This window comes from Mauremys reevesii, linkage group 20 (genome assembly GCF_016161935.1).
Source record: "Mauremys reevesii isolate NIE-2019 linkage group 20, ASM1616193v1, whole genome shotgun sequence".
Classification (NCBI taxonomy): domain Eukaryota; kingdom Metazoa; phylum Chordata; order Testudines; family Geoemydidae; genus Mauremys; species Mauremys reevesii.
The window spans coordinates 434,888-450,435 of record NC_052642.1 but is presented as its reverse complement, the minus strand read 5'-3'; the positions used below and the strand labels follow the sequence as shown (position 1 = coordinate 450,435).

Sequence of the window (15,548 nt, the reverse complement as noted above, 5' to 3'; positions counted from 1 at the left end):
ACACAGCAGCTCTGCCCAGGTGGCAGGGCCGGCTCAAGGTTTTCTGCCGCCCCAAGCAGCAAAAAAAAAAAAAAAGCCGCGGCAGCGTGATTGTGCCGCTCCACTCTTCGGCGGCAATTCGGTGGCGGGTCCTTTGCTCCAAGACGGACTGACGGACCCGCCACCGAATTGCCACCGAAGACCTGGACGTGCCGCCCCTTGGAATTGGCCGTCCCAAGCACCTGCTTCTTTAGCTGGTGCCTGCAGCCGGCCCTGCCAGGTGGGCCAGCTCCGAGGAGAAGGTTGTGCTGGTGACTGTGTTTTAGATACTGAGATTCCTGTTGTCCTTTCCTATGCTGCAGAACCAGTCCCGAGAGCTAACACGGCCCAGCAGTCAGCACCTCCCAGCTTGGAGTGCTCAGAAATACCAGGCGGGGCCGGAGCATAACAACAGCTGATGACGGCTAATTTTCAGTTTGTTCCGGGAGCCAAATCCTCAGCTGGGGTAAATCAACCAAGAGCCATTGCCTTCAGCAGAGGCTGGCGGATTTACTCTAGATGAGGGTCTGGCATCAAGGCCTGAACTAAGCAAAACTCTTTCAGAGCTGCTCAGGAAGTTTCCCGTGTTGGGAGAGAACTTGTCAGTCCTGCTGCTGGGAATGTAGGCCTTGCCTCAGCCCCCGCCTGCTCCCGGCCCCGAGTCCAGCCAAAGTGCTGGTACTAGGTGGCTCCACGACACTGCCCAGCCATCCCAGGCTGCAGAGTTCCCCAAGGAGTCAGGAGATGGCAATACACGGAGTGAAGCTGAAACCCACAGGCAGGTACATTCCTAACGCCTAATGACAAAGTGCCCAGAGCGCCAGCCACTACCGGGCTGCTCGCAAAGCGCAAGGATTCTGAGACTGCCCCAGGACATGAGAACCGGCCCCTGCCGAGTGCCTGAGTATGCGGGAGTGGATTGCTACCGGTGATCACCTCTGTGGCAGCAGGCACTGCTGAGCCCCAGGAAGGAAGGAGTGTCTGGGGGGAAGCGGGAACTGGCACTAGGGAAACTAAGCCCAAGATGCTGATAAAATGCTGATGGAGCAGTTTGTTGCAGGGTGATATGCTGATACGTTACAGAGGGTCACTGCACAGTGTGGAAAGCCTGCTTGTCCCATGCCTGCCTGAGTGCCCCTTGGCTTGGGCTCTGAGCAGGGTGGTGCTACACTGCTGCTGAGAATCCTCTATCCTCAGCACCTCTCTCCAGGGGCATCCTCCCTGTGGGGCGAGCTGTCTCTGCGGGTCTCCGAGGTGGAGGAGGTCTGTGACGTCACCAGCTCCCTGTCTGCTAAGAGCTCAGGGGATGGGGGCCAGGACTTCAGATTTAGTCCTGACATGAATGGGAAGCCAGTGGAGTTTGTGGCACGCTCAGTCTGATGTGCCCACCCAACCCACATTGTGTATGAGCTGAGCACCAGTGGCAAGCTTTGTGTAGCCAGGTGCAGTGGTCCAGCCTAGAGGCTGTCACTGCAGCCAGCACCCCTAAGTGTAGGAAGGGCCCAGTCTGGCCAGACAAGCACAAGTGCCGGGGTTTGAGGGGAAGGAGAGGGAGGGAGAGTCTGGTCCATCTCCCTTCCAGCAGCCAGAGGCAGTCAGAGGGCTCCATGTGTATCAGACACCTGAGCAGGGCGAGGGGCTGTGACATGCCAGCCCTGCCCCACCCCTGCCCATTTGGACACCCCATCCCAGCCTTTGCTCCTGGGCTTTGGCTAGCAGGGTGAGCGCTCTAGCTGCTAGGCCTGTGTGCAGGGAGGAAGTGAGCAGGGGAACCAGTGAGGGGGACCAGGAGGAGAGATGGGAGACGCTGGGAAAGGAAAGAGGGCGATGGAGGAGGCACAGGGTGAGAAAGAGAAGGGTGGGAAGAGGAGAGGTGGAAAAGGGACGAAGGCGCTGCAGGGAAACCGCTCCATGCGTGGGCCAATGTGCTGGACAGAAAGAGACTGAGCATGTGTGCCTGGCCCTTGTATTCCTTGAAAAGGTGGGGGCCATGCAGGTATTTCCCCCGAGCTGTGGGGTGCATTGAGCAAGCTGTGGGGAACGTGTGCTGCTTGCCCTGTGTCCTGGCCCCCAGTTCTCTGCAAACCAGAGAAGCCTGTGAGCCTGTTGTCACGGAGTCCCCGGGCGATGTTCTGGAACTGCTCCCCACAAAGCCAGGCAGGACTTTGGGGAGCCTCCTCTCCCTTGGAGCAGACTGTCTGCAGGGCAGGAAGCTCACACGTAGCATTCAGCATGTGCCCCTCCATGCGCTTCCCACAGCGAGTCCACCCAGGCGGGGTCCTGGGGAAGCCAGAGGGTCCTGCACCCCCACCTTGCAGTCAGACGCGACTCTCAGGCAGCCAGTAAGACAGAGGTTTATTTAGATGACAGGAACACAGTCCACAACAGGTCTTGCCAGTACAGACAAGAAGACTCCCCTTAGTTAGGTCGATCTGGGGGCCCCAGGGTGGCCACTGCCCCGCTGGGAGGCCCGAGCCACCTCTGGGCTCCCCTCCATCTTCCAGCCAGCTTCCAAACTCCCAACCCCCCTCCAGCCCCTCCTCTCTGGGCTGTGTCTCTTTCCCGGGCCAGGAGCTCACCTGATCTCTTTGTTCTCCCGCACCCTTAGCATCCCCTTGCAGGGGGAGGGCCTGGCCATTAGTTGTCAGGGACAGAGGGTCAGCCAGAGCTGAGCCCCCTCCCCCCCTCAAGTATTCAGAGGGAACATTAAAACCAGTCCCACTTCGTCACACCTGTGTCAGCTGCCAGCGGCCCCAGTCGATTGCCAGGGCTGAGGACAGCGACAGCCCCGCCCCGCAGCAGCCAGGAAGATCCTGCTTTCCTCTGACACTGGGAATCGGGTGGTCCCCCCATGGTGTAGCTCAAAGCAGCAGCCCTGGGCCTATGAACCCACTGCTCAGGACACTTGCCGGGCCAGGAGCTGGCCCTGACAGTCCATGAGCATAATCCCCCTTTGGGCAGTGTCACCAGAGCCCTCCCAGGAGCCAGAAGAAGGGGCAGTTACAGTGGGGTGACCATGGGGGCAGGAGACCCCAGTGAGGACCAGAAGCTTGGAGCCACTCTGCCTCAGAGATGACCTTTAAGCTGAGGGGATGTGGTGGATTTGCTCTTTTTAGCTGGATGTGTGACTGGCCCCCGCCTGTGCCATAATATCATGGCGATTGGGGCATCATAGAGACACACAGCATCCAGCAAACCCTGGCTAGGCTCAGCCTCTGGACGGTGCCAGTGGGCATGGCTGGGTCAGGACTTCCCCTTCCTCTGGCTGATGTCGCCCAGGGGGAGGGAGAGCTGCTGTGCTCTGATCTATCCACACGAGCGTGGACACCAGCGGACTAGCACGGTCCCCCGGCCACTGGGAGAGCGTTGGCCACTGGCCAAGGGGGTGACTCATGTAATGGGCGGAGTCCAATGGGTAAGGGGTCTTGGCCGCCAGGCCAGCCAGTGGTCGGGGAACTGTTCTCAAGAGCTCATTGCAGGCCTTGGCTTGCTTTGCCTTCCAGCAGGCCCTGTGCTTCGCTGGCTGGAGCGCGTCCTGTCTGCTCTGCCAACGCAAGGCAGATCTGGCCTGTAGTGTTTGGATCTATACCCCACAGCTATGTGGAGCTGGACAGGGGCTTCTGGGAGATCACGAGCTACTTTCTGCCCTCCCCCTGATTATTGCCATCTCTGTGCATTGCAGCTGGCAGGACCACAACCAGTGAGGAGCTGGAAGACATGCTGGAGAGCGGGAATCCGGCCATCTTCTCCTCTGGGGTAAGTGCACGGTGATTTCTCCCTCTCAAGCCCACGCTTAAACCTCAGCCCGCAGCTTCGCTAAGAGGATGGTTCTGACAACAGCACCTGTGTGCAGTGACCCCCAGCCCCAGCCTGACCTGAGTGTGTGCTGCAGGCCCTGCCTACGCTGTGCAGCCGTCTGGACCCATTCACTGACCCAGGTTGCTGGTCGGATTGTGCCCACAGCAGCTTTCTTCACAGCATGAGCATGTTGCAAGGGAGCTGCTGAGTCCGCACCAAGCGCACTGCCTAACTCTCTGGGTGTTCTCAGAGCATGCTGGGAAAGTCCGGGCATCTCTTCCATAGTACTGCAGCAGGGACAAGGCGCCAGAGAACACACCCACACAGCGGCCCCAGCAGCATGTGGGGCAATGCACCTACTCCAGACTGGGAGGAAGGGGCACCGGCTAGCTCAGGCATGGTCCTCTCTGTCCTGTAGCACCAGCGTTACAACCAGGGAGACAGCCCTCTGTTAGCCCAGGCTTCTAGCAGTGATGAAATGGCCGCCAAGTATTAACCTGCCTGCAGCAAGTGTGCAGTGCACGTCATGCCTCCCATCTGCCCCTCCACGCTCAGACACCACTCCAAGCCTCATTGCAGCAGCATCTCTCTAGGCTTGAACTCAGGGGCGCGTCCACGCAGGCCCTACGTGCTCTGCTTGTTACGGCAGGCCAGTGCCGCCCCAGCTGCCGTGCTTTCCGTAGGCATACGCTCCAGCACCACCTGGCTTGTGCACCCTTCACAAACCAGCCCCTCTGGGCGCAGCGGAGGTGACATGAGCAGGAAGTCTGATTTTTCCTTTGCCCCTCCCTGCTGCTGGGGTATTTCTCTGGCACCACAGGGCCTGGGCGAAGGCAACTAGCAAAGCCTACCTGCAAGCAGCTGGGATCCCGGGAGCAATCTCTGACCAAGTAACTAGCATGAGCCGCCCCTTGATCTGTGACAACGAGCGTTTGCTGCCAGTCCCCTGGGAGTCACTTGATGCCTACCAAGAAGTCAGGGTTTAAGATACTGTTGTGGATTTTCTCTGCAGCTCCCACATGGATGCGAGTCTCACTGGGGAGAGCCCTGGATTTACACTCTTCACATGCATGCGACTAATGCCAGCACTGACTGTTCTGGTCACGGGCATAGGATCAGCACCGGGAAGCTGCTCCCTCCACAGTCTCTCCAGCTCTGCTGGGTCACTAGATAGCAACTTACAGTCCCGTCATTGTTACTGCTGCCCCACTTCAATCTCTCGAGTAGCCAGCATCCCTTGAGCTGCTAGAGCTGCAGCTCCTTGCTCTGCATGGTCTGGGAGCCGGGATTCTGGGGGTAGGAAATCGAAGCAGCCTCTTGCCAGGCCACAAGCGCAGGGAGGGAAAAGGCAAGTGTTGGGTCAGAAGGACATGCTTTCAGGGTTCTCCGTCTCACCCCTGCTCAGACTAGAGACCGAGACAATTCCCCACCGGACGCTCCCCGGCTGGATCAGGCAGGGACTTCATGAGACCATAGACCTTCCACTCTCCCTGTTTCTATGGCCCAGCCAGCCCTTTGAAGGCTAATCCTAGGCTGAGCCTGCGAAATCCAGCTTAACTGCCAGTGCTGCCTAGGGTGAGCCAGCAGCCCAGACCCCATCCAGGAAAGCGACGGCAGTGACGAGAGGCAGGACAAAGCACCCTGGGGAGCAGAGCCCCTTGCACATGCAATGCCACCCAAGGTTAGGTTCACCCTGCTCCAGACAGCTGGGATCAGGGACAAGGCCCTGCCCTGGCATAGGCATGAACCATGGGGCTGTGCCGAGTGTGTCTGCGCTATAAGGGGACTGGATTGGCCTCCATTAGCCACAGATGAGACTGAAGCACGGGCAGTGGCAATACTCTTCCCTCCCTCAGTCCTGCCCTGGAGACACCAGCACTCTCCTGGGCCTCCGTTCCAAGCCAGGCTGGAGCCAGGGCTGCAGAGGGGCACGAGACCCCCCCTCATTTCACACAGGCACTGAGCAGCTTCCAGCCATGGCTAGGCTGGGCTCTCTTTGGCCTGGAGGGGAAAGGCTCCAGCGATGGATCCCAGAGCCAGGCAGACCCCTGGCTAACCAGAGCCAGGGCGGCTGCATGGAAGAACACCCCCATTTCCCAGCTGAGCTGCACCCCTAGAGTGGGCAGGTCCCTGCCCTTCAGCAGGGCACTTCCCTGCTCCGTGTGGCATGCAGAAACGCCCAGACCTCTCACCCAGCCCGTGAGGCAGGCAGGGATACGAGTGGATCTGCCCAGCCCAGGGGAGGCCTGCTGGCCCCAGCGCTCTGCTAGCTAGTCTCAGACAGGTGCATTCACACGGACAGGCTGGACATCCCATCCACTAGCACCACAGTGAGGAGGCTCCAAGCCTTCAGCTCCCCGCAGGGAAAGGAGGCAGAAGCCCAGCTCAGTGCAGAGGGGGTCAGCGTCTCCCGTGGGAGCAGCTCAAGAGCCTTCGGGGGAGCGCATCCAGCTTTGTGCTGTGGGACAGCGTCACCAAGCCCTGGCATCACACATGGTCCCGGCCCCAGAACGACACCTGGTTGTGGGAGCCAACTCCAGCCCTGTCAGCCCTGTCTGCCCATGTGCCCTAGGCTACATGTGAGTTCTGGGCAGCCTGTGGGCACAGTCACTGCAGTAACAGCTGCTGGCGGCTAGGTACCCGACCCTAGTGTCTCTGCACCTGCCATTGCACCTCGACCTGGCTAAGGAACCTGCCCGGCCTAGTGCCTGGGAATGGCGCATGGTGCCCGTGCTCCCTGCTGGCTGAGCCACCCCCAGGAATGGTCCCTGTCTCTCATTCTCCTGGCAGATCATCATGGATTCCAACATCACCAAGCAGGCACTGAATGAGATCGAGACACGGCACAGCGAGATCATCAAGCTGGAGAACAGCATCCGGGAGCTGCATGACATGTTCATGGACATGGCCATGTTGGTGGAGAGCCAGGTCGGTGGGGGCAGGGCCCATGCCCGCTCCATGCTGCTTGGTGCTGCAGCTTCTGCTGGGCCTTAGGCCCCCTGCCAGGTGCAGCAGCAGAGACAGATCCTGTCTGCTCCAAGGGAGGGCACTTGGGCCTTATGCGTGACTCTCCTCCCCTCTAGTGCCCTGCCCACTGCTGGGGAGATGGGGGTGGAGGGCTTTGCTCTGACCCATGCACCCTGGCAGGGAATGTGTGCCCCACGGCCAGCCCCGCTGCAAGCAGGCACCTGCCACTGACTTCTGCAGAGTCTCAGCTGCTGCCCCAGGGCTGGAATTGGTCCCTTCTCTTCCAGGTGGCCATGTGGGGCAAGGGAGATGATGTTGGCACCCCCTCCCCCATTGTCCGAATGATCCCTGCGCGCCACCATGGCTTCAGAGCCTGCTGGGTGCTAGCAGGTCCCAGGCGGGGCGCTGGGGGCGGCGAGGCAGGGCCCTGGGGGAAGAGGGTGTAGAACAGAGGAATGGAAGGACCTTGGGGCACTAGGTGCTGTACGTGGGCAGGGAGGTGGTGACCTCGCAGAGAGGCCTGTCTGCTCCTGGAGTCCCTCTGCAGGAACCTTCTGTAAATGGGTTTCCGACCCCGTGGCTCTGGACCCAGGCTGGGAGCCCAGAGGGAGGTGCCCGTGGGGATAGGCCCCAGAGCATGTCCTCCTACAGGGGCTCACACTGCGCTCTCTGCAGCAGCAGGCAAACAAGCCCAGCCAGCTTCCTCGGGCAGTGAGCATGTAGCACTAGGCCTGGGCTTCCTGGCAGAGCCTGTGAACCTGGCCTGCTCTCGTAGGCCCCTTCCTGACCCCTCTTCTTGCCTGACATGCTGCCGCCAAGCCCTTGGATGAGCGTGTCTCAACCAGCAGGTAACGTGCATGCCCTGGTGTGGGCCAGACATCTGCATGCTCTCGTCTGCATGGCCTGTGCTTCCTGCGTGTGTGCGTGATGCCTCCCCAGCCCAGGGACCAGCAGTGAGGCGGGGCAGGATCCCGGGAATGCTGGGCACCACTCACTCCACCTCCCCTGGGTCGTCAGCGCACGGGTACCATGAGGTGGTGGAGAGTGAGGCCGGTCCACCTGCCTGAGCCTTTGCAGCCGGGCTGCAGAGGGGTGGGGCCATGGGGGGCAGGTGCCATTGCAGCCAGGCAGCTCCCGGAGAAAGAATCCCCCCCAGAGAAGGAGCCTGGCTCCAGAGCCGTGGAGCTGCAGGGCACTGGCCCCTTGGCAGCCTGCTCAGCCCTCCCTAGCTGTGCGGAACGTCTCAGAACTAGCAACCCAGGGCAGGCTTCAAGCCGGTGCCCCAGTGCGCCAGAAGCCTGCCTCTGCCTCTGGAGATGTTCCAGCAATTCCCTTCTCCACTCGTCACCTGGCTGGCTCAGGGCTCTGACAGCGCGCGTGGGATTTGGGGCTGGGCGGGTAGTTCCGTTTGTCTCCTGCTGGCCCCCAGGGAGCCCCCTGCAGAGTGTGGGCTGTGCCTAGGGTGACCAGATGTCCCGATTTTATAGGGAAAGTCCCAATATTTGGGGCTTTTTTTCACATGGGCTCCTATTACCCCCCACCCCCGTCCCGATATTTCACACTTGCTATCTGGTCACCCTAGCTGTGCCCAGCCTGGGATGGCATGTGAGGGGACACTGCTCCATGCAGAGGACTGGGCCTGGAGAGCAACAGCCTTGCAGGATCCAGGCTGACCCACCCCCTCACCTGGTGCTGAGCTCTCACTGCTTTGATTGGGTGTCAGATCTGAGGGCAGAGCTGCTCCAAGCCATGTCCCCTACCCAGCGGGACCCCGCGCAGCTGGCACTGCCTCGGGAGTGTTTCACACGCCCAGGAGAGCAGCCTGCCGCTAACCCCAGCACCACTGCCGCCCACAGCCAGGCACTTCAAGTGACACCCTGCCCTTACACTAAAGCAAGGCTGGGGGTGTCTCAGTGGGAGGTTCCAGCCCCCCCCCCCCATTGTGGGACTGTCCTGGATCTCCCACACGCTGGGGGCCTGGCCTGCTGGCCCTGTGACACCAGTCGTCCGCGCAGGAGGGTGCTGCATTGCCACACAAGCCCATTGCTGAGGCCACCTGCAGCATGCGCCATACATTGTTACTGCCCGGGGTAATGCCCACTGTTACTACCCCTCTTCCCAGCTGGGGAAAGCGAGGCAAGGAGGAGCTGAGTGGCTTGCCCAAGGTGTCATGAGTGGAATGCAGGGCTCTTGCTGGAACCACTAGCCATGCTGCCTGCTCTTGCTCTCTGATCGCCCTGCGGGTCAGCGGGAGGGCAGCTGGGGCAGGGAGCGTTCCCAGCTCTTGGGATATAGGACACGTCGGGCACTTGACTGGGACCAGTCCTGCCCCACGTCTCATTGTGGGATGCCCCCATTCCCTCGCTCCCTGACCTCAGGCAGAGGGGTAGCTGTTAGCCCATTGGGATGGGGTGTTCCAGTGTGTGATGGAGGGCTGAAGGGCTGGGATGGGGCGGGTGTGGGCAAGGAGGGGGGTATCAAGTGCTGGGGGTGAGGAGCTGGGGGCAGGGAGGGGGTATCCAGTGCTGGGGAGGTTGAGGAGCTGGGGGCAGGGAGGAGTATCCAGTGCTGGGGGTGAGGAGCTGGGGGCAGGGAGGGGTATCCAGTGCTGGGGTTGAGGAGCTGGGGACTGGGAGGGGGTATCCAGTGCTGGGGTTGAGGAGCTGGGGGCAGTGAGGGGGTATCCAGTGCTGGGGTGAGGAGCTGGGGGCAGGGAGGGGGTATCCAGTGCTGGGGGTTGAGGAGCTGGGGGACTGGGAGGGGGGTATCCAGTGCTGGGGGGGGTTGAGGAGCTGGGGGGGCAGTGAGGGGGGTATCCAGTGCTGGGGGGGTGAGGAGCTGGGGGGGCAGGGAGGGGGGTATCCAGTGCTGGGAGGGGTGAGGAGCTGGAGGGGATATCCAGTGCTGGGGGGTTGAAGAGCTGGGGGGGGGGCAGAGAGGGGAGTATCTGGAGTGTGAACGGTTCAGTGGAAGTGGCTCAGGAGCGTATCGAACCCGCGCCCTGCGGCCAGGCGCCGACCCTGCTGCCCTCATTCTCCCTGGTCCTTTCAGCCTGAGCCGTTAAATAGCTGCCAAGAGCCTTCACGCGGGCGTGGAGCAGGGACTTTTCTGCTCGCCCTGACTTGGGGCTGCGTCGGGGCCAGGCCAGCCTCCGGTTCCACGGGCAGGGCCCAGGCTCCAGGGCAGGCTGAGCAATAGCAAGGCCCCTCCGTGCCCTGAGGGAGTAGCTTGGGCGGGCACTCGGTCTCTTGGCTCCGTGGGGGGGGGGGGGGCGGGGACTGGGATGCCCTGCTCCAGCCCCATGCACAGCAGGGACAGCAGAGGTGCCCCGTCCTGAGCGAGTCTCTGGCGCCTTCCTCCCTCGTGCACGGGTCACTTCTAATAGGCCATGCACCAAAAGCAGGATAGGAGCCATCCTCCCTATCCAATTCGCTGAGGTTGGCACTGCAAGCCATATGCCAAGGCCCTTGGGCAGGGTGATGGGGCTCTGCGGATGTAGGGGGGCTCCCTCTCCCATATAAGACACCATAGACCCAAATGAATCCTGGCCAGCCGGTTCAGAGGCAAGGAACAGGAGACCAGACAGCCTGGGCTAACACAGGACACTGCAGTACCGCCCCACTGCACACGCCCCGTCCTTCCCCCAGACCACATTGCACCCCCATTGCAGTCCCCCACCCTGCACCTCCTGCTGTAACTGCTGACGCTCTGACGGAGGGCACAGGATTCCCGGCCGGGATCAGCCTGCCCCAGGCTGGTTCCATTGTTACAGACAGGAATGGACCTCGGCCATGTCTCTCTTCTGCCCCGTCCCACAACCCCCCAGACCTGGCCTTTGCAGCCAGCAGAACCTCTCACCATCAGGGCAGGCCTCGCTCTGCTCTTGGCAACTTGGCAGCCTCATAGACTCATAGGCTTTAAGGTCAGAAGGGACCATTATGATCATCTAGTCTGACCTCCTGCACAACGCAGGCCACAGAATCTCACCCATCCACTTCTATAACAAACCCCTAACCTATGTCTGAGTTATTGAAGTCCTCAAATTGTGGTTTGAAGACCTCAAGCTGCAGAGAATCCTCCAGCAAGTGACCCGTGCCCCACGCTGCAGAGGAAGGCGAAAACCCCCCAGGGCCTCTGCCAATCTGCCCTGGACGAAAATTCCTTCCCGATCCCAGATATGGTGATCAGCTAAACCCTGAGCATGTGGGCAAGACTCACCAGCCAGCACCCAGGAAAGAATTCTCTATAGTAACTCAGATCCCATCCCATCACAGACCACTGGGCATATTTACCTGCTAATAATCAAAGATCAATTAATAGCCAAAATTAGCCTATCCCATCATTCCATCCCCTCCATAAACTTCTCAAGCTTAGTCTTGAAGCCAGATATGTCTTTTGCCTCCACTGCTCCCCTTGGAAGGCTGATCCAGAACTTTACTCCTCTGATGGTTAGAAACCTTTGTCTAATTTCATGGCTGAATGGTGCCCAGAGCACCAATCCCAGGGACCAGGCTGTGGGTTTGCACGGTCCCAGCTTATGGTGCAGAGCACCGCCAGCAGGGGGGCTGGCTCCTTGTGGCCATGGGGGGTGTGCAGAGTAGTGCAGTGGGGATTGTCCATGCATGGCTGTAGCTTCTGTGCCTGTCTCTGTGCGATGTCCGCTCTACAGTGGCTGCGGCTGCTGGGGCCTGCTTTCTTGGTAGAGTTGTGAGTCCTTGGTGACAATTGCCAAAAGTTTCTCTAGTAAGTTACCCTGACGTCCCAAAGTCCTACGCCGACGGGCCAGTCCCGGACGGGGAAAATAACCCTGCCAGCCCATTCATCTGGGTCGCTTAGACCAAAGCAGGCGGCTCTGCCTGTCCTGCTGAGCCGCGCAGCCAGGAACTGATCAGTCTTCGCGCTGGCACCTGGCACAGCATGGCCACTTGTCTGCCAAGGGACTGCCTAGAGCACATCACTTGGGTACCAAACCACCTGGACATCCCATCCTGTGGCCTTGCCACTGTAGGGTTCTGCAGCTCCCTGGCCACTGGTGGGAGCTGGAGTGTCCAGTGGGGCAAGGAGCTGGGGGTCCAAGGAAGCCGGCAGCTGCAGTGCAGACATCGCCACGCAGCAGCTGGGTCTGGGGACTCGCAAACGGCCTGGGCACTGAAGTTCTTCATCCCCCAGCCCGGCTCCAGGCCCCCGAGTGCAGGGCAGGGCTCAGCAGGAGGCAGGTTGAGAGACTCACACACACTCGCTCTCTCTTTCCTGTGCAGGGGGAGCAGTGACCATGGTGGAGTGGGAAGCCCCTGTGTTCACACTGTAGAGTGTAAAGGGCCAGGAAGGACCCTGGCGTGCACTGCAGATGGTGCAGCATGAGAGCAGGCAAGTAAGGGGAGCAGGTGGGGGACGGGTGCCTGGAATTCATGTGTGTCACTGTCTGTGTGTCCTCGCTGTGTGTCTCTGGCTTGGCTGTCTGTGTGTCTCCCGTGCTGCGCAGGGCGAGATGATTGACCGCATTGAGTACAACGTTGAGCACTCGGTGGACTACGTGGAGCGGGCTGTGTCTGACACCAAAAAGGCTGTTAAGTACCAGAGCAAAGCCAGGCGGGTGAGTAGCGTGTGCAGCGAAAGCCAGTCCTGGGCCTGCAGCCCCTCTCCACTCTGCCCACGGGGCTAGGGATGTGCCACCCACTGCTGGATAGCACACTGCAGGGCTCCTGCTGTGGGGAGCGACCCATCAGCCCTAGGGCCCTGCTCCCCATCGTCTGGCACAGGGTGCTCCAGCCGCCATGTGGCTGGGCCTGCCTGAATGCGAGCAGGGGAGCGGGCAGGCAGGGGGAGCAGATGGTGTGGGCTGGAGAGCAGACCCCAGCAGGGCGTCACCCAAATCACGGGCAGTGCTGAGAGCGGAGAAGGCGTTAGGGCCGTGCCTGCACACTAGGCTGGGCCCAGGAGCTGGGCTCCAGGGCTCAGCTCTGGAGAAGGCCTGGCCGTGCCGTGCCAGCTCCTGGGGAGGGACAATTTCCTTCCCTTCAGAATGGGCCGGAGCAGACCTGGGTCTAGCCTGTCCGACCGGTCGGGGACTCAATGTGGAGAACAGCATGTGGGTCCCGGGCAGAGAGCACAGCAGGGGGGTGGGGGGGCATGGCAGCTCCCACCCACGGCGCAGCCAGCTGGGTGTGGAGCTGTGGGGGACGTGGCAGCTCACAGGGTGCAGCCGGCCAGGCATGGAGGGGTGGATGTGGCAGCTGGGCGGGGAGATGGGGGGGATGTGGCAACTGGGCGTGGAGATGCGGGGGACGTGGCAGCTCACAGGGTGCAGCCAGCCAGGCGTGGAGGGGCGGACGTGGCAGCTGGGCGGGGAGATGCGGGGGACGTGGCAGCTCACAGGGTGCAGCCGGCCAGGTGTGGAGATGAGGGGGACGTGGCAGCTCCCAGGGTGCAGCCGGCCAGGCATGGAGGGGCGGACGTGGCAGCTGGGCGGGGAGATGGGGGGGACGTGGCAGCTGGGTGGGGAGATGGGGGGGACGTGGCAGCTCACAGGGTGCAGCTGGCCAGGCGTGGAGGGGCGAACGTGGCAGCTGGGCGGGGAGGCTCTCTTAGGCAGAAGCGGCTCTGTCCTGCTCCCCGCTTGGCTGCCAGGAAGGGCGGCCAAATGTGTGGGGGAGGTGCAGGGAGAGGACAGACCCTCCCCCCTGCAGGTACCCTGGGATGGAGAGGGGGTCACCGGGCAGAGGAGACACGTGGGGTGGTCATGTGCCCCCACCCTCTAGATTGTGCCCCCCTCCCAGGATGGAGAGGCACGAGTGGTCTATGCCGGCGGGGAGTCGGGACTCGCAGCCCGAACATGCAGGCCCACGCCATCTGCGATTGCCCTGCCCCAGTTACACCCCAGCCCTCCGGTCCCACTGCCGCCAGGGCTGTGGGCTTCGCCCCAGACCAGCTGGGATCTGTCACACGGCATCAGAGCATCCGGTGACTAGGCCGGGGTCCCCACTCAGGTGGTGGCCACAGGCTGCTGCTCCAGAGCCTGGCTGGTTCCCTAGTGCTGTGTGGCGGGTGGTCTTTGGTGACTCCCAAGGACCCTCCTGCCCGGAAGCATGAGCACAAGGAACACCCCGGTTTCTAGCCCCTGGGACAATGTGTCCGTCCCTCGCGGGGCAGCTCGGTCCAGGCCTCACGGCACTGGGCTCTCTGTGACCACGCCTGGCCCCGAGCCCTCAGGCACGAGCAGCCGCAGACAGGCCAGGTCCCCAGCAGCCTAATGAGCAGGGACCGACGCCCATGCTGACAGAATGGGCTGGCTGAGGCTAGGCCTGGCCAAGCCTGGGGGCCACAGGGTGCATCCCCCTCTCCCCCAGCCCTCTGGCTTTGAGGCCGTGGGGCGAGCAAGGCCCCCCTGAGAGCTACCAAGCGAACATGGCGCTGCCCTGCAGGCATTTGCCCAGGGCAATGTAGGTGCAAACAGAGCCCGTCTCTGCCGCCCCGTGCGCCCGGCTTCGCACTGAGGGAGCCCCTGGCCCAGGGATCCCGGTTGGCCTGGCACTGACATGCTCTCCAGGCGGAGGGGGGTCTGAGCCCTGCCCCCGGGCTGCAGAACGGGCTCAGTCCAGCTGGTGAGACAGAGGTGCTGGAGGAGCCTGGATGTGGCTGAGCCGGGGTTCCAGGCGGGCACAGCCCTGCAGGGGGCACTGGGCGGCTAAGGGGCTCGGACTGTAACCTCTCCCCCTCTCTCCCCTGTCGGTGCTGTGGGGCGGCTGAGCAGAAGAAGATCATGATCATTATCTGCTGCGTGGTCCTGGGCATCGTCATCGCCTCCACCTTCGGCGGCATTTTCGGCTAGAGCTTGCCAAGGCGAAACGTTCTCTGTAGACAATGCGATGGAGCTGCCGGGCTGCCAGGGCCCAGCCGCGCCCGAGGGGGGCCAAGCCCTGCAGCCGCCAGGGAGGGGCCTTCCCAGCAGAATTTCAGTTTCTAATGCATGATCGTTTTGTAACACTGTGTGTCCGGTGCGGTGCGTCTGTGTGGCGAGGGGCGGGGCTGGGCCCGATGGAGGGCAGAGCACGCATGCAGCACTGAGCCTGAAGCAAGGCAGCCCGCTGGCGCAGTGGGGGGAAGAGGGAGGCAGGCTGCCCTCATGCCAGGCGCAGGACAGCAGGCGCAGGACAACGGCACTGGGCGAGGGAGAGCAAGGGGCAGTGCTGTGTCCCCCACAGAGCAGAGAGCTAGCCAGCCAGTGCCCACCCAGCTTTGTAGCCTGGCACTGCCAGTGGGTGTTCACTGGCCATCATAGCGCCTTCTGCATCTGCTCTGCCAGGGCAATACTGACAAAGTGCCACATTCCTCTGCCTGCTCCCTGCAGTGCCTCCTCCCTAGGGTACACCTGGCCTGCATCTACCCCTCTGCTGCTTCCCGCAGTGCCCCTCTCCCCAGGGCCCGCCTGGCACTGCACCTGCCCCTCTCTGCAGTGCCCCTCTCCCCAGGGCCCGCCTGGCCTGCATCTACCCCTCTGCTGCTTCCCGCAGTGCCCCTCTCCCCAGGGCCCGCCTGGCCTGCATCTACCCCTCTGCTGCTTCCTGCAGTGCCCCTCTCCCCAGGACCCACCTGGCACTGCACCTGCCCCTCTCTGCAGTGCCCCTCTCCCCAGGGCCCGCCTGGCCTGCATCTACCCCTCTGCTGCTTCCCGCAGTGCCCCTCTCCCCAGGGCCCGCCTGGCCTGCATCTACCCCTCTGCTGCTTCCTGCAGTGCTGCTCTCCCCAGGGCCCGCCTGGCACTGCAC

The 15,548-nt window shown here is 62.1% G+C and overlaps 1 protein-coding gene across 2 annotated transcripts in view; it reads left to right on the top strand.

The window, feature by feature from the left end:
• The window catches only part of STX1A (syntaxin 1A), a 253,948-nt gene extending 238,604 nt beyond the window's left edge, over positions 1–15,344 (top strand). The window contains exons 7-10 of one of the 2 annotated variants that reach the window (XR_005590229.1): positions 3,701–3,774; positions 6,607–6,744; positions 12,042–12,376; positions 14,534–14,571. Coding sequence is in view for 1 of the 2 variants with exons in the window: in XM_039508497.1 (XP_039364431.1) it covers positions 3,701–3,774; positions 6,607–6,744; positions 12,266–12,376; positions 14,534–14,611 (401 nt within the window). In the remaining variant the exon portion in view is untranslated. Of the gene's footprint in view, positions 1–3,700; positions 3,775–6,606; positions 6,745–12,041; positions 12,377–14,533 lie in introns of both variants that reach the window. The other variant, XM_039508497.1, reaches the window with a different exon arrangement.
• The last annotated feature ends 204 nt before the right edge of the window (positions 15,345–15,548 follow it).